This window comes from Dermacentor andersoni, chromosome 4 (assembly GCF_023375885.2).
Source record: "Dermacentor andersoni chromosome 4, qqDerAnde1_hic_scaffold, whole genome shotgun sequence".
NCBI lineage: Eukaryota > Metazoa > Arthropoda > Arachnida > Ixodida > Ixodidae > Dermacentor > Dermacentor andersoni.
Window position 1 is genome coordinate 5058426 of NC_092817.1, and position 23429 is coordinate 5081854.

Sequence of the window (23429 nt, forward strand, 5' to 3'; positions counted from 1 at the left end):
GTCTAAGTCTGGATCACGATTCCTTGTGCGATTGTAATGCAGTGGTTTGAGAAATTGACGTATTAAAACGCACTGCAAGAAGTGTAACACGTTTTCACTCATACACAGCAATAAAGGTTGTCCGAGATATATGATAATGGACATTAAGTGCTAATAAATCTTAAATTTCCTTTCTGTGAAAGTAGACTAAGACTTCATTTTATTTCTGATTACCAGAATTGAAGGCGTGCCTCATTTGTAGTGGTATGAAATCAAATGTGTCTTAGATTTGGGCGCACATTGCTTTCTATTATGAACCCATAAAAACCGGGTGCATGTTAAACGCAGGTAAATACTCCCAAATAAAGAAGTGGTGTGTATGAATGTTTTTATGCCCCTCCCTTCAATTCGATTTGCCAGATAATTCAATGTATTCCACTGAACCCTTCACTGTCATGTTAATGTCAGTCGACCGTATTTAGGAATTAACAGTTGGAACCTTGAACGGACACTTGTCTGGTAACTAGCAAAGCTGTCATTTACTTTAGCAGCTTGCCTTGATGGCACGCGGACGTGCTGCTAGCAGAAGCTGTGAATTGGGAGCAGAGATAGAATGATGCAATGTTTTAGTTAAATTAAAAATTAAATTACGGGTTTTTATATGCCAAAACCAAGATGCGATTATGAGGCACGCCGTAGTGGGGGACAACGGAAATTTGGGCCACCTGGGGTTCTTTAATGCGCAACTAAATCTAAGTACACGGGTGTTTTCGCATTTTGTCCCCCGTGAAATGTGGCCGCCATGGCTGAGATTCGATCCCGCAACCATATGTTTAGCAGCCCAACACCATAGCCATTAAGCAACCGCGGCGGGTCGACGTCTTAATGCTACTTCTTTCTGTGCTTAGCTATTTGCCTGAGCAGAGCTCCACCCTACATTATCACCAGGTGAAGAAAAGACTTGCAATTTAAACTCACACTGTAAGAGGGCTGTAGAAAGCGAGGGGCATTATCGTTGGTGTCCAGGACGCGTATAGTGACCAGGGTCTCGGCCACATGAGCCGTGTCGGAGACGTGAAGTCGCAGCTGGTACTCGCGCTGCTGCTCATAGTCGAGCGCTTCGGCCAGCAGCAGGCGGCCCGAGAAGTGGTCCACCACAAAGGCTCCACGTGGCTCAGCCAGGGAGTAGCGCAGCATTGGGTGCGTGTCCACATCATTGGCCGTGATGGTGGTCACTGTGGAGCCCACTCGGGCATCTGCGTGCACCCCAAAACTGGTGTTGTGCTCAACATTCCATGGCCACATGCCTCTGTTTAGTAGCTCACGAACAGGTCCAGAGGCATCAAAGAGGACAGTGGTTACAAAATGAGGACATGATACTAAAGTGGGGCGAGAGACAATGACGAGTAGCTGCTACTCAGGCAATGCGAGCTTAAGTGTTTCAGAGGCAGTAATTATCATTACTATGTACGATTGAACAATACAAACAATGATTAAGTAACAAGAAATGCAGAGGTTATGAAAGAGACACCTGTACAGGAAAACTTCATTGATTCATATTTCACGAGACTGAAAAAAAATGACTGAATTAACTGAACATCGAATTACAGAGGGTATCAAGAAAGCAATAAACAAAATGCTACATGAAAACACTTTTATTTGCTGCATGAATTAGCAAATCTCGTTTCTATGTTGTAAAAAAAAAGTGCAGAAGCGGCATTTCTCGTCATCTCATGACGGATTAGCGCTTGCAACATCAAAGACCTCGCAACTTCTTTTGCTGTGCGGCCGCGGCACAAGAGCCCTATTTTCATCAGAGACATGCTTTTTACTACTGTGCGCATATCCTGATTATTCTTTCGCCAATGAGCTGGTTGGCAACAGCATCGCAATGTACCCAGTGGGTTCCATGCCAGCAGGCGGGCCACTATAGAATTGCTTTTTATACTCTACAGCTTCCGCCGTGTCTGACATGCATGTTTCCGTTTTGTCAACGGTGCAGACACAAGAGAGACATGCCGCATTTTACTGGTGTGCATGCACGAGTTGTGAGAGAAAAATGTGGCGACTGCACCTAGGTACTACAGATGCATACTTGCGCTTGCCTGTTTGTCCCTAGCCGAGCTGCACTATGTGACCGCGGATAAATACTACGGAATAAGCTCTCCCTCCATTCCTCTTTTGTGGCATAGCGATCACAGCACAGCGCTCGTCATTGGGGGGTCAGTTCGAATGCTTCTTAAAACGTCACCCCCTCCCCCCCCGCCACATCACCTTTCTTAAATCTGTCTTGTTATATCATTTTCACCTTTCACTTTTGTAGTAGTTGTTCTTTACCTATGCTTCACTACCAGGCCTGACACAGAGGGTCAAGGGGAGTGAAAAGCGGGGATGGGGACTCAGGTAGGTGTTGCTTTAGCGGCCGCAGACCAAAGAATAATGACATGTTTCTGTGAATTTATTGTTTTGTATGATTCCCCGTCACAGACTCGCAATCAGCCACTGTGATACCGTTTGAACGGAAGCGAAGCGCCGGTTCTCACGTAGTGTGCTTTGCCTTTGGCTAGGAACAAATGGAGCAAAGTGCGTGCTCCTCCACATAGTACCTAGGTGCAGTCTCTAGATTTCTCTCTCGCAACTCACACATGCGTACAAGCGCGGGCAAAGGCGGTGCAGCTATCGCATGTCTGCGGCAGTAACGAAATCGAAATATGGCATGTGAATTGCACTGGGTCAGAATGAAACTACTGTTTACTGCAACCATTACGGACGAAACCATGGTTGCTATTGATGCGATAATGGGTGCCGACCACGCAGTTCTGAAGGCACGTGGCCAATGCACTGTCATGTGCTGCAATGAATGCAACAACAAATGTTATAAAGGCGCAAATAGGCATGACGGGTTTGTCCCTGTCATTCTCAAAACAGTTTCTACTGACGACTACAGCGATGTAGACTCCGCTGCTTTGTTTAGGCGCACCACTAATGCAACTTTTGCTCTTTTGCATCACACTTTTGCGGCGCTCTCGCACTGATCGCGCTTCGAAGGTTGTTCGAGTTAACCAGTGTACCTCCAAATACATTCGAATTAACAGGATTTTGATACCATTAAATAATGCATATGGTTGCCAGGATCAAAGGACGAGTCCGACTTATTCAATTTTCCAAATTAATGGGGCCAAACTAACAAGGTTTTACTGTACAATGTTGCCTAGTGCCTTGTGAAGTGTGGCTATCATTAATGGCAAGAACTTTTGAGGGAGCATTAATGGTGCCTTTCATGGGATGTGCAAAGAAAAGAAAAGACTGAAAAGTTTTTATATGACATGACTGAATTCTTACTATATGCTGATGGTCAATGCATTGGGACATATACTGTGGTCACGAAATTAATTCTTCAAGTAGGCATAGGCTGATCGTACAACTTACAGAACAAAGTTAAACAGGATATCTTGAACAAAAGTGCTAACGATGGTAAAGTGACAAGTTCTCACAGCTGTTCTCCTCGCACTTTGATTATAGTTAAAGAAGATGAAGCAAATGGCACTATTCTGAATAAGCCCAAGAGAAGTAATAATATTATCCTGACACAAGTCCCACACTGCTGACGTATATTCTAGGTCATATAAGTGTGTTATAAAACAACAATTTTAAACTTTAAGTAACAGGCGAAGAACCACAATACAAGTAACCAAGTAACCAATCGCATAGCCAGTAGGGAAAGCCCAAGTCATATTGCTTGTAATATGAACATCAAACTACCGTACTTACTCGAATCTAGGCTGATTCCGATTCTAAGCCAACCCTCAAATGTCCGAAGCCAGAAAAAATTTTAAGAACTTACCTCGAATGTAGGCCAAACAAAAAAGTGAGGGCAGCATTCACAAAATGAAAACAGCATTTATTTAATATGAACATGCTGAGCTCACTCTATGTCATCATCACTGCTAGCCTCGTACGCTTGCGGACGCGTGGAAGCTTGCGTCTGCACACCCACACATGTGCAGACAGTGCTGCACGGCTTGTATGCATGGAAATGCGGTGCAATCTCAGTCTCTGTTATTGCGTGCTTATCTTCCTTATCGCTGTCATCTCCTCATTGAGGCAAATGCAAAGAGCGCCTCCCGTTGCCCCCTCTAACGATGGACGTTTTTCTCATCGATGCTGAAGTCCCACCCGGCTTCAAAGTTTGACGATGCCATTGCGGCTACATAACTTTACGATTGAAAGCGATACTGCAGTGGCATTGCCTGTTTGGTGCCATCACGATAAAGCCCGGTATACATGGAGCAGAAAACTGGCATCCAAGTGACTAAATTTGGCCGGCAGCGAACGCTTGCCCCCTCATTGTAAAAAAATTTCGCTCCCACCGGCTATCCGGTTCAATCCGAAAACTCCGCCCGGCGAAAATCGTTGTCGGAAGTGGTGGGAGCGCCTTCCGCGCTCACTAGGTGTCGTGACAATTGATCTCCCTCCGACTTCTGGCAGCTGGTTGGTTTTTGTCATAGAGTTACCTAGAGGGAAATCTGGCACTGCTGCGCTGTGATATGCATGGGAATGCCACTATATTGGGACTTCAGATTGGCATCGTTTTTGGAGAGCCAGAACACCTGCTGGCAAGCACCATTCCGTCTGTCACAATGATTCGTTCTCTACTAAAACAGCACGTAAAAAGCTGTTTTAGCTTTATTATTACACAAAAACATGTTTTGTTTAATTACGAAAACTTGTTATTGGATGTACAATTATATGAAACATATAAAGTATCAGTGAGCCGCTAAAGTTGGAGGTCAGACGACGAAAATTCGCGCTCGCTTTGGAACAATTTGTCGTTTGTTCTTGCTTTCCTTTGCTTAGTTATTTATTTATTTATTCATTTATTTACAATACCCCTAAAGGTCCTCGAAGGAGGGTATTATATAGAGGGGGGGGGGGGTACAAGAAACAACACAAGTGTACATTCAGGTACAGCATGCATAAAAAGAAAAGCATTTACCAGAATTTTTCACCACTCAACAAGGCACTGTAGTTATCATATGTGAAATTGAACCAAAAAACAACGTACATAAGAACGTGAGGAGCAAGCAACAACTCACAAAGCATCAAAAATATCATGAAAACACACTTAATAAGAAAACACAACATTTTTAACAATACGTCACACTAGTGCAAATTATTTCCTTAAATTTGGCTATGTCAGTTTCCATGGCTATGTATGAGGGTAAATTGTTCCAATCGATGATAGTGCGTGGTATGAAGGACTGAGCGAAAGTTGATGACCGACACAAGATGCGTTTCACTTTGTTAGGGTGATCGCGACGAGGAAAGATAATCGGCGGTGACTGAAAAAAATCATCACGAAGTGAGGAGTGGTGGAAAATATTATGTAATAGTGATAAGCGAGAGTGTTTGCGACGAAGGCTCAAGGATTGCAAATCGGCACGCTTCTTTAATGATGTAACGGTGGTGAATATTGAATAATCTGAAAAAATAAATCGAGCAGCCCGATTGTGCAGGGCTTCAAGGTTAGAAGCTAAGTATGCCTGATGGGGATCCCAAATTGCCGCAGCATATTCAATTTTTGGGCAAATTATTGTGATATATGCCTGTTTTCGTATGAGTAGTGGTGCTTGCTTGAGGGTTCGTTTAAGTATTCCAAGAGTGCGGTTAGCAGCTGCCAGGGTTAAATTAATATGGTGATGCCACGTTAGGTCAGATTGGAAATGAAGGCCAAGATATTTGTAGGAAGTGGAAGACTCAATCGTGCTGTTATTAATGAAATAAGTGTTTGCAATTAGAGACTTTCGGCCATTAAATGTAATTAACTTGGCTTTAGAGATATTAAGCGACATTAGCCATTTGGAGCACCATAAGGTAATTGCATCAAGGTCAAATTGCAAGCATTGGCGATTGATATCAGAGGAAATTGTGTGGTAAATTACGACATCATTGGCAAAAAGACGAACCCAGGACGTTACGCAATGTAGGTGAGTAAATTTCATTGCAAGATGCAATATGGTTGAATGAAAACCTTTTATGAAGATTTTATTTTAAGAACGTGTTATTTGTGTAGCCATATCCACGTTTTAGACGAAGCCTATTACAACACCAGCCAACACAAGCCTCGCAGACACATATATCATCATTCCAATGATGGCACAGCGCCCCTTAGGAAACTCCCATAGATGGTGGCACCAGATTTCCCTCTAGGTGTTATAGTGAGAAATCGGTTTTTGTCATGGAGGAAAGAAACAATAGGAGAGGCCCTGACGTCACATTTTTGAAGCTGTAAATGCAGCCATGTTGGTGTGTCATCTCCGTTTGTTCCTCCAATCAGCTCACTGGAGCAGATAGGCGTGAGCTTTGAACTTGTATTGCTATGAGCCGCCAAAAGACTGTGCTGCCGACGCGCGTCAGCAAAGAGCCTATGAAACTTCTGTAACAGTTTTAGTGAAGGAGTCGCGCTCCTGTGTTTTTGCGTAGCACACTGAAGAAGACGGTGTAGACTCACGCTGTGACTGCTTGAGTGCCTCTGTTCCTGGTTGACACCACACACACGGACCCAAAACACAACTGTCAAGCTTGCACACTACGCTCCAAAGTCAGCTTGTATTGCGAACATAATGTGCTGCGAGAAAGACGCGGGCCAAAAAAACTTATCTCACTTTATAGAGGCTGAAAGCAGCAGTGAGAGCTCCAGGAGCGTGGTTGCTATGGCAATGTTGATGTTTGGGGTACCAGTTGTGGGGATGCGCGGCTCTCATGCGTCCCCTGATATGTTATTTTCCCGCATAGCTCCTGTCTCCTGTAATCCGGCTTCGCCGCGTGGTCTGGTGCCCGCGACAGTCGGTATGGGTGAAGTACAGTACAAGAGATGGCGTAAGTGTTGCGCTGCTAACGCAACCTAACGGCGGGGTTACTTGGGCGCGGAAAAGAGAAGGCTCTTCCTCTTTGACTCGGGCTCTGCAAGCGGCGCAAACATTCCGCGCGTGCGCCGATCCATGCTTCTGCGAGACCGTCTCATCAGGCCTCGTTCGAACGCGCCACCGTTTGCGTGACCGTACGCGCGAACGACCAGGCGTTGGGTGTCCAGCATGGGGCGAACATATTCGCTCGTTATTCAGTTGGGGTGAGTCGGACTTCCTAGATTTGTCTCGCGCCCATCGGCATGTCTTGTGGATAGCAACCCGGCTAGCTGGCATTGATCTATGAAAGGTGCAATAAATGCCCTCGTGATTGTTTGCACTACTGTGTTGTCATTCCTTTGTCCCAAGAGCACGGGCGAGAATCCCACACAGTCCCAGTGGTATTTTGCAAAATACAGCATGTGACTTCTACCAAACTTTCTCCAACACGTCTGTGCTGGCCGGGGTCTCTCCTACACTTTCCTTCCTCCATGGTTTTTGTGTATTTTACCTTTTCCATCGGAGCATTCATCGTGCAGCCCCGCTGAAGTGACGGAATGCGGGCGTTTGGACTAGTTTGGCTGTGCCCTTTCCGGCTCTCTGCACGTGAAAGGGCCACCGTTGAACATTACACCCGAATATTGAATGTTTGAGAGCATGAAAATAATAGTACAAATCTGTGTAAATTTATTTTTTGTCTACAAACTTAAGTGAGGTGCTCACGAAAGAGATAATAATTATAAATGTGGTGCAATTTGTTACCAACTCGATCAAAGGTTCCATGGCGCAAATTAGAGTGTGCATTGCACTGCTTTTGTTATTATTGCCTTTTTTGTATGTGTGGTGGCACCCAAGGGTTTGGGTATAGTGGATGAAACAGTTCCTCGTTGCTGGCATGCCTGCTCGTAAGGTTTGGTTTTGTGCTTCTGCCAGAAATCACCCCTGCTCTACTACAACAAGTCCCTTCTGCTTGAGCACCTTGAGGGAAAATAGCGATGACAGATTATAGTTAGAAGCCGGCCATGCCTTATCTTCTGGCTGTTTGCATCTGTGTGGGCCCAGGAGACCCGCTGAAAGGCCCGTTTCACGCCAAATATGGATAATTCTGTCCTCTCCGGCTTCACTACTAAACGCTTAAGCATAACTGTGAGTCGGCCTAGTTGGAACACATTCATTTTTATAGCACTTTGAGCACAAAACAAACAGGAACGAAGAAAAGGTGCAACACAAGGACGAGCGCTCGTCCTTGTGTTGCTCCTTTTCTTCGTCCTTGTTTGTTTTGCACTCAAAGTGTTTTTAAAAACTAAATGCTTGTTGTTGGAGGAAGCTTTCAAACAGGAACTGAAGCTGAAGTAAACATGAATAACCACAATATGTTTTTGCACGAAGTACACTAACGTTGCTGTTGGAGCACCACAAAACCTTCTGCAATGCCTGCTCTTTGTGGTGCCACCGCTCAACATAGCCAGACGGTCCAAAGCCAGCCTGCTAAAATACTTGCAGCTCAATTAAATGTGCGCAATCGTTTGTAAGTGCCTCTAAGAAACATTTTTCCAAGTTGTTTAGTCTATAACAACAAATAATGCAATAAAAAGCCTATTTAATATTTTTTTTCTTATCTAAAAACACATTCCTAGAGTCTGCCAAAACTGACAAATACGCGGCTAGCCTACAGTGCCGTCTGCCTGTTTTTCGCTGAATGTAAGCGATGCCAGCGAACCACCGGCGTCATCATGAAAGTTCGCTATTAAAGTTCCCTCCATGTATCCCGGGCTTAACACCGCGCCGCACGCCGACACAACGTGGTTCAAAATGCGACGTCGCTCGTGTACTTCAGTTGGCTACTGGCACGGCTAATAGTGGCTGCGATACTGACTTTTCTAGATGGCGCTAGCTATGCACCACTTTAATCCTTTTCAATTAAAACTGGCACATTTTTTTAAAATCCTCTAATCTAAGCCGAACCTAGATTTTGGTGTATGATTACTTGAAAAAAAAAAAAAAAAAGCTATCGGTTTAGATTTGAATAAGTATGGTAATTATATTATGGTTTATGCATTCTAAGGTGATGTTATTTAATTGATATACGGATGAATATGTAGTGATACGAGGCACACGCAATACTTCACATTTGTTAGCGTTTAGTTCTATTAGCCACATTCTGCATAATTTCAAAACACATTGGAATCTCGGTGATACGATCACACCCGATGAATTTTGGGATGATATGAATTTTTCAAAAGTCCCAGCCCAAGTCCATTGGCTTACAACGTTCTTACACATGTCTAATATTGCAAACCAATTTGCACGCTGTGGCAAATGACACGAAAAAGTGAGCTACTGTGCGATCCCTGCCAGAGCGGGAAGGAGGCCCTGGTACACCAGTGGCACCAGGCACTAGCTGTTGTCAGGCCAGAAGAGTGGTCATCGGGGTGACCTATGTTACTCTGCTATGAAACCCCCACACCAAAAAGCACACTTGTGTGACCTTGCAGAATCGCAACCCAATTACCAGCGAAGCTGTTCCTTTTGAGTAGTCGCTATAAATATTTCAGTTGCCTGTAATTAAATTGCATATTTTAAAATGTTGCCCTTTCTTGATTGTCTGTTTGGAACCTTGCCAGTATATAATGTTTTCAGGCACCTGGTGAAGCATATTTAGAAATGCAGTAATTCATCCACAAGCGTTTTAATTTGCGATAATATTGGCCATATTATTCTCCCCATTTTCTCGAGATGTGATTTTGTTAGGGTTCGCAGTTCCCCTAGGGCAGCATTTTAAATTCTGTGTTGTTCCTAAAGGGGTGCTAACATGAGGGATGTTTTTTCAGGGCATATGGGTGGAGGTGAGTGACGTCAGGCTCTGAGAAAAATTCCTCATAGACGTCCCTTGCTCACAGGCAAGGTAACTGGGGAGGGAGATCAGTGCTAGCAGACTACTCTGTCGGCTTCTACTCTCGACACCACTCTTAATTTATTCAAATTCACCTTGTTGTATGCTTCAAATTTAACACCCCAAATGCATGGGAATTGTTTGACCAATGGGGAAAGGTGCGTCGTCATTTAATTTGGCCATAGTACTGGAATCTTCGCAAATGTGACAGGGCCGCCAATTACAACAAAGCGATTGCAATGCAGTTTCTGCTCTATGTAGCAGTAACTCGTTCAAGGTTCCCAGACACCAGCATGAAATTCCCCTGCCTACCCTGCCAAGTGGGGATCACTTTTTCGGAAGGTCCCCTTTCCCTGAGGATGCTCAGCAGCAGCACACCATCTGGCAAAATCGTGGCTTTGTTGTCACATGATGCATACTCGCCGCACCGACAACCAGGATTTCTTTACTATGTGAATACCCATCCTGAACCACCAATAGGGCTTGGTGAAAAAACAGTCCGTGGATAGCATACGCTGCTGTGAACACCTCAGCCAAATTTTGCAGTCGTGCACTGCACGTGGAGCTCACAAGTGGTGCACGAAGTCGCCGCTTTCTCAAACGCTCTCTTTTCAACAGAAGCCTGCTCCTTACTCTTTTCTGGATGCTTTATTTCATAATATAGCAGATTCCTATACGTGGCTGGTGCTGGCCAATAGCTGACATCAATCAACAAGGGTTTTTGGATCAGTGCGCTTTTTCCTACTGTTACTGTGTACATTTATTTATGCATAACGACGGTGTTTGCATAGTGCACAAAAGTAGAAAAGGAAGGACAGTGCCGAGTAAAGAGTGCTAACTTCCAACTGATCTTTATTTGCGGTTAACCCGAGAAATAATGGGAGCGGAGTACATTTACAATCTAGGTGACTGCTGCGTAAGCACCCCTTCCATTGCTCTGTCACAACCTGAGCGAGTTTACTTGGCCGAGTGCAGGGCAATCGTGGGCCCGTCAAGTGATCCAACTTAACAATGATGTTCTGGCTCTGAATATCCCCCCCCCCCCTTTCCTATGTGTTTTCCTGTTTGCCACACATATATATTATGCTCATCCGCAAATAAAGATCAGTTGGAAGTTAGTGCTCTTTACTCGTCTCTGTCCTTGCTTTCCTACTTTCGTGTGCTACGCAAACATCGCCGTTATGAACCACCACCAACTTGCCCAAGCCTCCACCCTAGTTATTGATGCAGTTTAATAAACAGGCTGAAGCAAGGGAAAATCTGTTTTCGAATTTCAATAATAATTACATACTTCCAGAAGAAGCAGACTATCGTCTGCTCACGTTCAGCCGCAGCTGCCCACGTAGGAATTAAACTTTTCCACCCTGCTTATCGGTGTTACAGCAGTTGGGTCTTCCTAATTTCAAATAATTTTGAACAATCAACTAGCCTCGAACCATGCGAAACATAAACCAAATGCATGCTTGCCAGTGCATGCTGACTCCTGGCTGCTACTGGTTAGACGCCTTGGCAGGCTTCACTTCGTATTGAGCTTTTGATAGCGCTTCAAAATGCACAAATCCGGTGTGGCTGCTACCTGTCGGTCAAGCTGGTGCAGGACAAAGACGGTCCGCACCACGTAGCTTGGCCAGACTGGAGCATATGAGCGCGAGCGGGTACTCAAGCCTTGTCATGCACAAAGCAAATGCTGTGCATACGCACTACAGTTACATGCAGCTGCAGTCTGCTACGTAGCATAGATACTGCGACAGCTGTGGGGTGCCGCAACCGAGTTCACTGGCTGAGCGCATGTGGCTCGCTGAGAGCAACTGCGTTTGAAGTGTCATAGGCACCAAAATCAGAAGTAGTGGTGTCTACGTAAACATCCAAAATCAAACTTGAACTGCGCACCACAGTAACGTTCAATAGGCAGAACGTCGTGGGCATGCTCTACTACACCGTAGCTTTCCAAGTGCAAGTCATTGAAGAAGAACCAGAAACATCGCGACGCGGATGTTTGATTGCCACCAACTACGCTTCTGCTGAATGCAGTGACATACGGTTAGCGGCAAAGTATTTCTGAAACAGCCTAGTTTAACTCCAAATGCATTTCTCGATTTCAATAAAAAGTGACTCGGGACCCCTTTAAAACACAGTTATAACGATCTGGATAGCCTGCAAATATACTTTACTGTTAAGGCCTGTAATTTTTCCACACACGTTCAACCTTATTTACACATAGCCTATAACCTGTCTCTAAATTTAAACAAATATAAACAATGCACATTTTGTAGTTAATCGAGGACTTTGGGTAAACCTACTACAAATCTTGTGCAATGGAAAAGAAGCACAAAAAGATAGAGTTCAGTAATTATTTGCAACGCTTCTAATCTGGCCGGAAAAGTCTAAGTTTCGTTGGACATCGCACTGAATATGACCCTATTTCCAGTAAGCATAAAGCTGGTCTAATATAGAGTTATCTTGGTTTGTTGGGAAGCATAGTTGATGACGGCAGTATGGCACTCTTGAAGAGCTGCTTAAATTCCTAGCAAAAAAAGTGTTCATTTCACATGCATTTTTAGGCACGGAGATGTGCGTTAGCTTTCACCCACTTATGCTCAATTAAATCTTGGTGGCATTTGTTCTGCCAAGGAAATGGGCCAAAATCTGCACGATTGTAAAACATTAATGATGCTCCGGAGCGCTTCAATACGTAATTTATTTAAAAAGCTGCAATAAACCCATCTATTCTGAACTTTCCATACACATTAACCATTACTTGGTTGTTACTTTCATCAAACATAAACTAAGTACCTCCTTTAGTTTACCGAGGACAGCAGGCTGGTATGATCAGCCTGTGAGTATAGTGACCTTCGAACTTCTCCCAGCCCACTACGATGAATTGCTTCGTGAAGGCAGCAATGCGCCTTTTCAGTCAGCCCGACGGCACCAGCAAGGCTAGCCATGTTTGGTAGACTGAGTATTGTTAGTTGGTTCGCTACCGCTTTCACGGTCTAATTGGAGCAAGAGAACTTCTGGAAAAGGGTGTTTTACAGCGCTTTCCTACGGATCCCAGTAATTATCACAGTCGTGTGACATACGCAGCGGCTAACTGCAGAGTTAACTCTGGAATCAACATGCACCAGCTTAAGTCACGCGTGACAACCACTGTCTACAAGTGTGTACAGTGAAACAAAAGTGTGGAAGTGAGTGTGTGAACCCTCACCCTCAAAAGTAGGTCCTTCGACGATCTTGAATGCTCCGATTGGATGAAGGTTGGATGGCACGGAGGACAGAGGAGGTTTTAAGCAGCTGTTTTCGGCTGCTGTGTGTGCTTCGTTTTCAGTCATGCTAGACTGATGAAATGTAACATTCTCCACCCTTTATGTACATATTGTAAATAAATCCCACACTGCTCATTCTTGATGAGAACAAGTTCCTCCCTTCAACAACATCCTTAGCGTGGATGAGTTGGACGACGGCATGGGCCAGCTACCACTTTTGACATGCCCGACCCCAAATCTTACAAGGCGAATGTCATATTGTGCCTGGGAATACCGTAAAGAGGAGGGTTCATGAACTTTTTTTTGTAAAATTCTTAATTGAGCCAGTAGCTTGAAAATTTTGAGATACGTTACACATCAGGTGCCTCTCATTTCTGTTATATATGAAGCTTGTGTGATGCAGCTTTTTCCAGGCATCGGGAAATACAGCTAATAACGGCAGCTCGACACTTGGAAATGCTTTATGCAGAAATGTGTTGCAGGAACTGTATGTCATCCACATGCACTTAAGATTGCGCACATATTTGCCAAGGGGGTCATGCTTGGTTAAATCAAGCAGGCTAGGTGACTGGTACCACCCTGTTTCAAAGGGGATGCCAATAAATCATCATCATCACTTGTACTTGTCACGTGATGTGAAACATGTGCAGCATAGCATCAATATGTGTAACATTACATTTCAGTTGCGTTGTATTTCACCAGGTGTCCCGACAGGCAGCAGCTCAACCTGATTTACTCAAGCAGTAACCATTTGTCGCCACCCCCTTTCAAAGGGGGTGCCAATTAATCATGATCAGCATCGTATTGCGCCACCTGTCAAGGGATGTGACATGTGCACCGCGTAAATCTGGATACCCGTGCTTACTCTTCAGTGCATGTTATGGTGCCTCCTCGCAAGATATGAAATGCTGCTGAAGAAGCAAATCACAGAGCTACGGACGCAGCTGTAGCCAGGCAATGTTTGGATCAGCGGACCGCTGTGCAGTGAGCAGCACAAGCTGCAGCTCACTGTTGACGCCGGGAGGACAGTTCAGTTCTTTCTCATGAAAACAATGCAAAGAGACTTCGTCGCAAAGACTCCCTATTGCATGCTGCTGAAAATGGGGCTCCTACGGAGCCACTCGTCCAGCTTACACTGGACTGTGCTGCGTGTGCCGCGCAGGCCTGCATCTTTTATTGCACTTGCTTTTGGTGCTTTTATTTATGCATCAATTGTGGGGTTCTCCTCCCGTGCTCTTGGGACAAAGGACCGACAACACAGTAGTGCAAGCAATTACAAGGGCATTTATTGCACCTTTCATAGATCAATGCCTGCTAGCCCAGCTGCTATCCACAATACATGCCGATGGGCGCGCGACAAATCTAGGAAGTCCGACTCACCGCGACCGGATAACGAGCGAATATGTTCGCCCCATGCTGGATCCCAATGCCTGGTCATTCACGCGTACGGTCACGCGAATGGTGGCGCGTTCCAAGGCGGCCACGCGAGACGGTCTCGCAGAAGCATGGATCGGCGCACGCGCGGGACGTCCGCCGCGCTCGCCGGCCCGCCGTCCAAGAGGGGGTTGTCTTTCCCGCACCCAAGTAACCCCGCAGCAGCTCAACACTCGCGCCATCTCTCGCACTGCGCTTGTACCACTCTGACCGCCGCGGGCGCCAGGCCACGCGGCGAAGCCGCACTGCAGGAGCTATGCGGGAAAACAAGATATCAGGGGATGCGTGAGAGTCGCGCATCCCCACACAATAAATACAGTGCTCTTTCTATCTCAATCTCCAATCTCTCGTGTTTATGGCAATACCAAGATGGCAGCACTGCGTCAACAGAAAGCCATGCTCGTGCAATCTGCGATATGATAGCACCTGATTACACAATCGTGGAACAGCTTAATGTTAGAAGCTATTGCTGAAGGAAGGATGTTAATGTATATGAGAAATAAAGGAGGACCTAGCATGGAACCCTGGAATACACTTGAGTGCACTTCATTAGCCATTAGCAGTAACAAAGTACAAGTGATTACTCAAATAACAACCAATTCATTTTAAGAGGTTAGAGGCAATGCTAAGTCGACTTAGCTTGTATCATAAAAGCTTGTGGCATACCTTGTCAAACACTTCAGAAAAATCTTAAGAAAATACTGTCTGCAGTGAATAGCATGTCTAGAATGCAATGTAGCTTGTATGTAATGGATATAGTTCCATATCACATATGCTTTGCAAAAATCATGCTGTGCCAATGCGAAGAAACTCACAGGGCTGCGCGGCATATGCAGCAGTCACAGCGCAAGTTGGAGGCGCGGCTTCATAGGAGACCGTCGTAAACTGTTTCAAGACGGTAACTGCAAGTACCGAGAATACGGTACTCTTTCCGTACCACACCCATTGGGCATCGCCAGCCCGCTCAGGGACAGACACACTGTGCTCTCGGACATGAAGAAGGAGAACTATATTTTTGTTTTCTAAGCAGTCCGCTTTCCCTCCCCAGACGGAGATTTTTTAACCCGCTCCGAAGTTTTCATGATCGTCAAAGTAGAAAGTGAAAACGGCCGCCTGCTATCCATGATTTGAAACACTGCTACCGAGACCTTCTGTGCCACTTACGGTCACACTGCACCACAGGATGTCAAGGAGGAAAACTATATTTTTGTTTTTTAAACAGCTCACTTTTTTCCCGCCAGGTGTTCATTTTTGAACAAACTCCGAAGTTTCGCGATTGTCAAAGTAGAAAGCAAAAATGGCCGCCTCCAGGAGCGGCGTGTACGCTTCGATAGATAGCAGGCCTCGCGTTTGCACTGTGTCTGAGGATGCTGCTTTTTTTGTTGGACTTTGACTCTAAGAGTGACGACGAGGACGATGCAAGCCAGCCCGGAACGTTTCTGGCTGCAGCCCGGCACGCCAAACTGTGGTGCTTGTACTTAAATTTTTGTAGTGGAATACCTGTTCAATGAAAAGTTTAGATTTTTTTGGAGATAGTGCCTATTAGACGGCAATACATTCATAATTCTTGTTACATATTTGTCTTAGTAGATAAAAGCATGTCTTTATAAACTTTTTACAATTTTATCCTACAATCTTGGTTCAGGCAATTTATATCTTTTTTATGACATCTCATTAATAAAACTTTCATGCCTTAAAAGTGCATTCATTCTGCTTTTTTTGTATGAATTACATAACATATTGAACACAGTAGTTCCTTCGTAAAAAAAAAGAATAATAAAAATCTGGCATAACTTACTGAAAACACCCATTTTCCCCATGGTAGGGAAACAGTTCATTTGCACACATTCATGATTTAAAAAGTAAGGTCGTGAAGGATATGCAGCGGGGCAGCACTACAGGTACTTCATTGTTTAAAATGCTAAGTCCAAACAAGACCTGGTTTTACGACCTAGTTGCTGAACCGCATTTTTGGCGGCATGCACTAGAGGGTCTTTGTGGCGAAGTCTTTTTTCGTCGTTTTCACAAGAACAAGCTGAACTGTTCACCTGGCATCGATGCAAAGTTGCAGCTTGTGATGCTCTCTGCACAGCAGTCTGCTGAGCCTGACGTTGCCTGGTTGCAGCTGCGCGCATAGCTCCACAATTCTTTTCTTCTGCATCACCTTGCGAGGAGGCGTGTACCGAAGAGTACACACATGCATCCAGACTATGCGGCACACATGTCACATCCCTTGACATGTGGCACGATACGATGCAACTGCTACATCTCATGACACCTGATATAATGCAATGTGACTGCAATGGAAAGTTTACCTGTATCAAAGCTATGAGGGACACATAATGAATTGCGGTGCGCATCTCGCACCACGTGACACCATGCATTGGAACTGCTACACGGCATGCCACCTGGTGCAATAATATACAACTGCATTGCAAAGTGTGCACCTGGTAGGAACTGGGTATTTTTCTCTTACTCCTGGCGATAGCTGTTACAGACACCGGTGGTGGCGGAGGACAGCATCGCCAACTGAAACAGCTATTGGATTGAGCCCATAACAGCTTACACTGTAAAACGAGTTGAGATTAGAGAAAACTGACAAGGTTAAATATTATATGTTCTCCCATTCTGCAACAGATACTGACGGGACAGATGGGCCTATAATTATAGCAAGAGATTCACTGATGGACTTCTACTGTAGGGGGGAACCACATTCTCAATTTTCCATTCCATAGGCATGGTAGATATACCTAAGGACTGCTGAAAAATTTTCGGTTAAGATAATTTGATATGGAAGCTGAGGTATTCTTCAAAAGCTTAGAGTTAACAGAATAATGGCCAGGGAATGATCGGCACTTTAGAATGTCAATCAATGACTACTGGAGGCATAAACATATAATCATAATTTCATGCAACAAGTAACCGTATGTTAGTAAAGGAGAACATTTTACAAACTCCTTGTTTAAAACGGCAGGCTAGCAGGGTAATTTCAGGAGAAGGTTTAATGATGCGCCACAATTTGGAAACGTGTCTTTAGTAATGACCGAAGTAAGCTAGTTAAAATTTCTTTTTTTTTACAGTGTTTAAATGCGCTTACATATGTGTCAGAGGCAAGTTTGAAACATCCCAGCATTCCCTACTTCATCAAGTTCTCACCAGCTCACCCAAATTCACATCTTTCCGTACATCCAAGGCTTACTTGTACAAATTCAAACAAAGAAAGTGTTAACCACCGTGGTTGCTCAGTGGCTATGGTGTTGAGCTGCTGAGCACGAGGTCGCGGGATCGAGTCCCAGCCACGGCGGCCACATATCGATGGAGGTGAAATGCGAAAACACCCGTGTACTTAGATTTGGGTGCACGTTAAAGAACCCCAGGTGTTCGAAATTTCCGGAGTCCCCCACTACGGTGTGCCCCATAATCAGACCGTGGTTTTGGCACGTAAAACCCCATAGTTTAATTTAATTTAAACAAAGAAAGTGGGAAGGAAAAGAACACACCTTCACGAATGCTGACGACACTGTCTGGAGGAAAGACGGGCTGGTTGTCATTGGCGTCAATGACTGTGATGTGCAGAGTACATGACCCTGTGCGAGGAGGCTGGCCATCATCAGTAGCCACAAGGGTGAGCAGGTATGTGTCACGAATTTCACGATCCAGAACTGTGTTGGTGCGCACGCGGCCACTTAAGGGGGGCTCCAGCACGAACGCTTGGTCCACATTGCCACCCGCTATGTGGTACACCAGCCTACTGCCCTGGTCGGCATCCAACGCTGACACCTGCAAACAACACCAACGGCTCATGCAACACTTAACTATGACCCCATGCAAGGCAAAACCATGCGAGATTCTAGGCCATCTTCAAAACATAAAAAAGGAGGCACATATTCCTTTATTACCTGCGACAGATTCTGTTGAAGCGCAGCTTAGCCTACGGGCAACAACGCTATGCTTCAACAATGAACTGCAACTTAACATAACTTATTTCAGTTTCTTTTGCTTCGTTATTGCTATGCACAAGCGGACAGACAGGATAAAGATGCTTGCAAGAGACACACCACAAGTGGGTGCCTTTTCAATGGGCAGCTCAGAGTGAATGTAATGGCTGCTTGTAGATGCAGTGCCTTTCAATGTTGCCTGTTGCTGCCTTTTTGTTTTGGTGTGGATTTGTATTTGGTGCGTATTTAGGTTTCGTATTTGATTGTAATGTGCTGGCAATTTTCGGACCCATTTATTTCAGAATAACAGGTGCGCGATTGAATCATGCAAATACGGAACCAATCGTTGCGGACATTTTTAATACCCCTGTCACATAGGCGCACGCACGCTCCTTTTAACTTTTGTCTTTATTTCGAGGGAAATGCGTTCGATGTCATACGGCTGCCCTTTTGATAAGGGAGTTTACTGGAGGTTCTGGTGAAGGGAGTACTCATTCACAGTGCTTGAAGTGGAACTGAAAGCAAATTTTTGTTAAGGCTTTATATTTAATTTTGATTATAAGTATGATAATTTTGGTTCTATTACAGAACAGCTTAAGCAATGCTTCATTAGACTTATGCTGGCTGCTTCCCTATACTCTCGTCCCAGAGCACCCCTTGATTGTACACACAGACACTATCCTTCACTGCGAGGTTAACGGCGTGTGTCATGTCGTTGCAACTGCGCGCGAAATAACCGAGAACAAGATGCAGTCAGGACGCACAACAACAGCAAAAATCAGTAGCCGCGCCACGCCGTACAGGAAAACAGGGGAAAGCACATGGTTGCCAGCTTCGCTCTAGGTATCACTATGTTTACAGAGTTTATTTTACATTTTAGAGAAGCAGTGAACATTTTGGATGCTTGTATAATAATTTGTTTATTCGAACAACTTCAGGTAAGATAGCTTTAGGAGCAATTAGAGTTAAAAATTTTTGTGTGCGTACGTAAACCAAACAGCTCCCAACGTGCCTTTGGCAGCTTTTGTGAAATACTCGCTAGTGCCCATGTCACATGACCACAACTCCTTTGAGGTCAAACTCCTTCAGGAAGCCGTGTGCGCTGTTAGTTTAATCTCATCTAATCGTTAGTTTTAATCTCATCCAATCATGCTTCAATCTCAGCCGACAACCTTGTAAAGGAAGTGTACAAAATCCAAAACATGAAATTTTGTGATGAACACACTCATCAAATCCTTCCCCTTTTTACCCAATTTTCTTCTTGTGAGGACTTTAATGAACACACAGCTTCAAAAGTTGCTGGCCCACAACACTGTTATATCTAAGTAATGTTAAGTTCAAATATCTGCACAATATTATCATCAAGTCCGAATTTTGCTGAAAAAATTGCCAGCACAGCACTTTAATGTCGCAAGTGGTGTGAAACAAATGATTAAACATTAAATAAGACTATGCAGCAGCCTCATCAAAAGCTTGATCAATGACCTCACTGACACAAATCTTTGATCACCTAAACTGCATGACACGCATTGTGTATAAATTATGAGAATTTCCACAATGTTACAGAACAAATCCTTTACTATTTCCAAACACCGAAGAATTATTACAGGTTCTTAGAGAACTTCCCTATCATGGCCTTGATGTCTGGTTTTCACCAAATCACAGACAGAAGAGAGTAGTATGTACAGTGGAACCTCATTACTACGAACCCTGCATTAACGAACTTTTCAGACAAACTTTTCAGATTAAAAAATTTTTCGGAAATCCATAGGTGACTTCTTATGGTTTCAATGTAAAAATATTTCAGTATTACGAGCTTCAGAATACCGAACTTTTCAGAATGACGACCATTGTTCAGTTTTCATGTCATGTTAACAACGCCTCAGTACTATGAACTAATATTCCAAGATCTACGGATTCTCAGTCTTCCACGCATCCGTCGTGGCAGCTGAAACAGTAAGCTAGCAGACAACAAGGTGCAGAAAGCAGACGTCACGGCGCAAAGGTTTGGAAAACATGAGACGGCACTGAATAAAAATAATGTGGGAGAGAATTTTTAAAATCTATTCCAGAGGTGACAACGCATCGGATTTTGTGAGCACATGCTCTGCCTAGGCAAGTATCGCCTAGTAACGGAGTTGCATCTCTTCCTTCTTTCGCTCTTCTTTCTGCACATGCCTCTTTCTTTCGCGCTTCTTTCTACAGCCATACTAACTATGCACGCGGAGAAATGTAACTTCCGTAGTCGTAGGGACGCCACATGGTCGCACTTTGCATTTGCCGGACGGTGTCGTTTATGTACACTTGTGCTTTGGCATACTTCAGGTGTCCGCCTCGAGTGAGGAAGTTGCGGTTCCCACAGCAAGGAATGTGAAAAACAAACAAGAAACACTGCGCTTTGGAGGCAACATGGAGCTTCCTTTTTTGCAGTAGTTTTCGCAGTGTCAGCGTCTGCTTTGTGCGCGCCACTCTTGTATACGATGCTTCAGTGGTGCATGGCAGTGGAATCTATGGAAAATAGCAAGAGCATGGGCCGATAGCCAATGGCAACGTCCTTGTGGATAGCTCAAATGGTGACAACTTATGAACTCAGGTGTTGATGGGTGGAATGATTAATTTTGTTGCTTTCACTATAATGACCTCTCAGAATAACGAAAGATTTTTGGCAGTCCCGCATGATTTGTTATTTCGAGATTTGACTGTACTTCAGCAAAACAGAAAATTGGGTGAATTGGTATACACTGATATATAGGCAAGGAGCAATGTAACCCTGAACCAGCATACCACACCACTTTCCTCTTTGCACTGGTATGTGCGAATCGCCACTTCTCATAGCGGCAGCTTGGAACGGTAGCGGCACGGTCCCTAGAATACTAGCAGCAGTGTCACTGTGAATTAGTGCAGTTCTAACATGATCTGTCTGCGATTGCTGCCATGCCAGATGACTCAAGGTCAACAGGCTATCACTCTACTGTATTTGGCTGCAAAAATAACTTTTGGAAGTGAACGTGAAGTGTATCTTCAACCATGGCAATTCTGTGGACTCCATTGCTACAGTTGCAGACAAGCATCGGCTTTGGTTTGCCAGCATAAACAGAATGCACTTGACGCCATCAACATTGTCGCGTATATGTTCAGAATAATTTGTTTCCAGTGAGTGCATGGCAACGAAATCGACACCCATGATCAAACTGGGATATGAACGAAAGGTATGTATTCGAGTTGGTGAACTAATGCCAATGGACGAAGTAAACCATTTCTTCGTGAACGCACATTAAAGTTGTTCTTTTCAACTTATCATATTTGGCAACCAACATTTATGTGGAAGTTGACTGGGGATGTATTATGAAAACAGTACATGCAGACAAAGAAAACTAAGGTGTGTTCTTTCTCATTCTGTAACCAAAGCCATGCCTACTGTGTGGCAGGTACCCCTTGTGGGGATGCGCGACTCTCACGCATCCCCTGATATGCTGTTTTCCCGCACGGCTCGCGTGGCCTGGCGCCCGCGGCGGTCGGAGTAGTACAAGCGCGGTGCGAGAGATGGCGTGAGTGTCGCGCTGCGGCGGGGTTACTCGGGCGCCGAGAGACAAGGCGAGCGCTCTTTGGTTCGAGATCGTCGGCGGGCGCGGACGTCCGCGCGGGCGCCGTCCGATGCTTCTACGAGACTGTCTCGTGTGGCCGCCTTCGAACGTGCCACCATTCGCGTGACTGTACACGCGAACGACCAGGCGTTGGGATCCAGCATGGGGCGAACATATTCGCTCGCTATCCGGTCGCTCGGTGAGTCAGACTTCTAGATTTGTCGCGCGCCCATTGGCATGTTTTGCGGATAGCAACTCGGCTAGCTGGCATTGATCTATGAAAGGTGCAATAAATGCCCTTGTGACTGTTTGCACTACTGTGTTGTCGTTCCTTTGTCCCAAGAGTACGGAGGAGAACCCCATATCTCCCACACCCTAGATCATGTGAGTTCTTCCTTGATTCTGAATATCACCAGGAACCTGTCTGGCCGATGTGGCATATCACGCGCTGTTATAACTCGAGAAAATAAAGTAGGTGTTGCAGAGAGTTTGTTTTTCATCTCCCTTGAGTTGGCGAGGTGTGTTTGCACAGGCACTACTTGAGACCTAAAAGAGTGCACATATTTGCGTTGACTGTCACCAGGCCGTTTTATCAAGCACTCCATGTTAGTGGCCCTTCTGGTCGAGTTATTTTACAGTTCTTTATTTTGTAAAGATTGATGCCCGGGTGAAAGATAAACAATGCTTAGAAAAACGTACAGCGAAAATTTGAGAAGTGTGAAAGCTAGCAAAATGTGTTTCTTTGGAGCTTTGCTAGTTACCTGGATTGGAATGAACGCTGGTGTGGTACAGTGCATGGCACATGGAGACAACTCTGACTGTTGTCATCTAAGTGATACCTTAATAAAGTTCAAGGCTAGACATACAATAATAACACATAGCATGTGGGTTATGTATTGACAATGTTCAGACTTGACTCGCCTCCAATTTTGATCACGAGCAGAGCTGTCCCTAGGCACCTTCATAACGACATGGTACGAAGTTACCCAATGGCAAAAACTTGTCAAGACTTCGCAGGAAAACATGAAAACTTGCCACTCATCATCAACAGCATGCTCACTACGCACGCTCTAGCGTGCTGTCACATACCAGCTTGGTGCCAGACAATAGATGGCGCCTTGATCGCAAAATGGCAGTGCCCTCAATAAAACAGTCTATAGATTTGCCATACTGAGCTATTTGGTATTCCCCTCGGATAAAATTTCAGTATTCAGAATTTTTGAGTCACTTGGAAAATACGAATATGAATAGGAAAAATTATGCGTGGCTCTGCTATCGCAAACACTGGATACCAGCGGAGATGGGGGAAGTTAAGGCTTCAGAAAAATCCATGCCGTCTTCCTCTGTGGGGGGCTTCGGTTGGAACGGCGTGCCATTTGAGGCACCCGCCACCACAGAAGCGATTTGTTGAGACCGCATATGCGTCAGTGTCT

The 23429-nt window shown here is 44.8% G+C and overlaps 1 protein-coding gene across 1 annotated transcript in view; it reads right to left on the minus strand.

Moving 5' to 3' along the window:
• The window catches only part of ds (dachsous cadherin-related 1), a 220353-nt gene that overhangs the window by 16207 nt on the left and 180717 nt on the right, over positions 1-23429 (minus strand). Inside the window, exons 21-22 of the mRNA XM_072287492.1 lie at positions 17975-18254; positions 958-1235 (exon numbers count right to left, since the gene is read on the minus strand). Of these exons, the coding sequence (XP_072143593.1) occupies positions 958-1235; positions 17975-18254 (558 nt within the window). The remainder of the gene's footprint in view (positions 1-957; positions 1236-17974; positions 18255-23429) is intronic.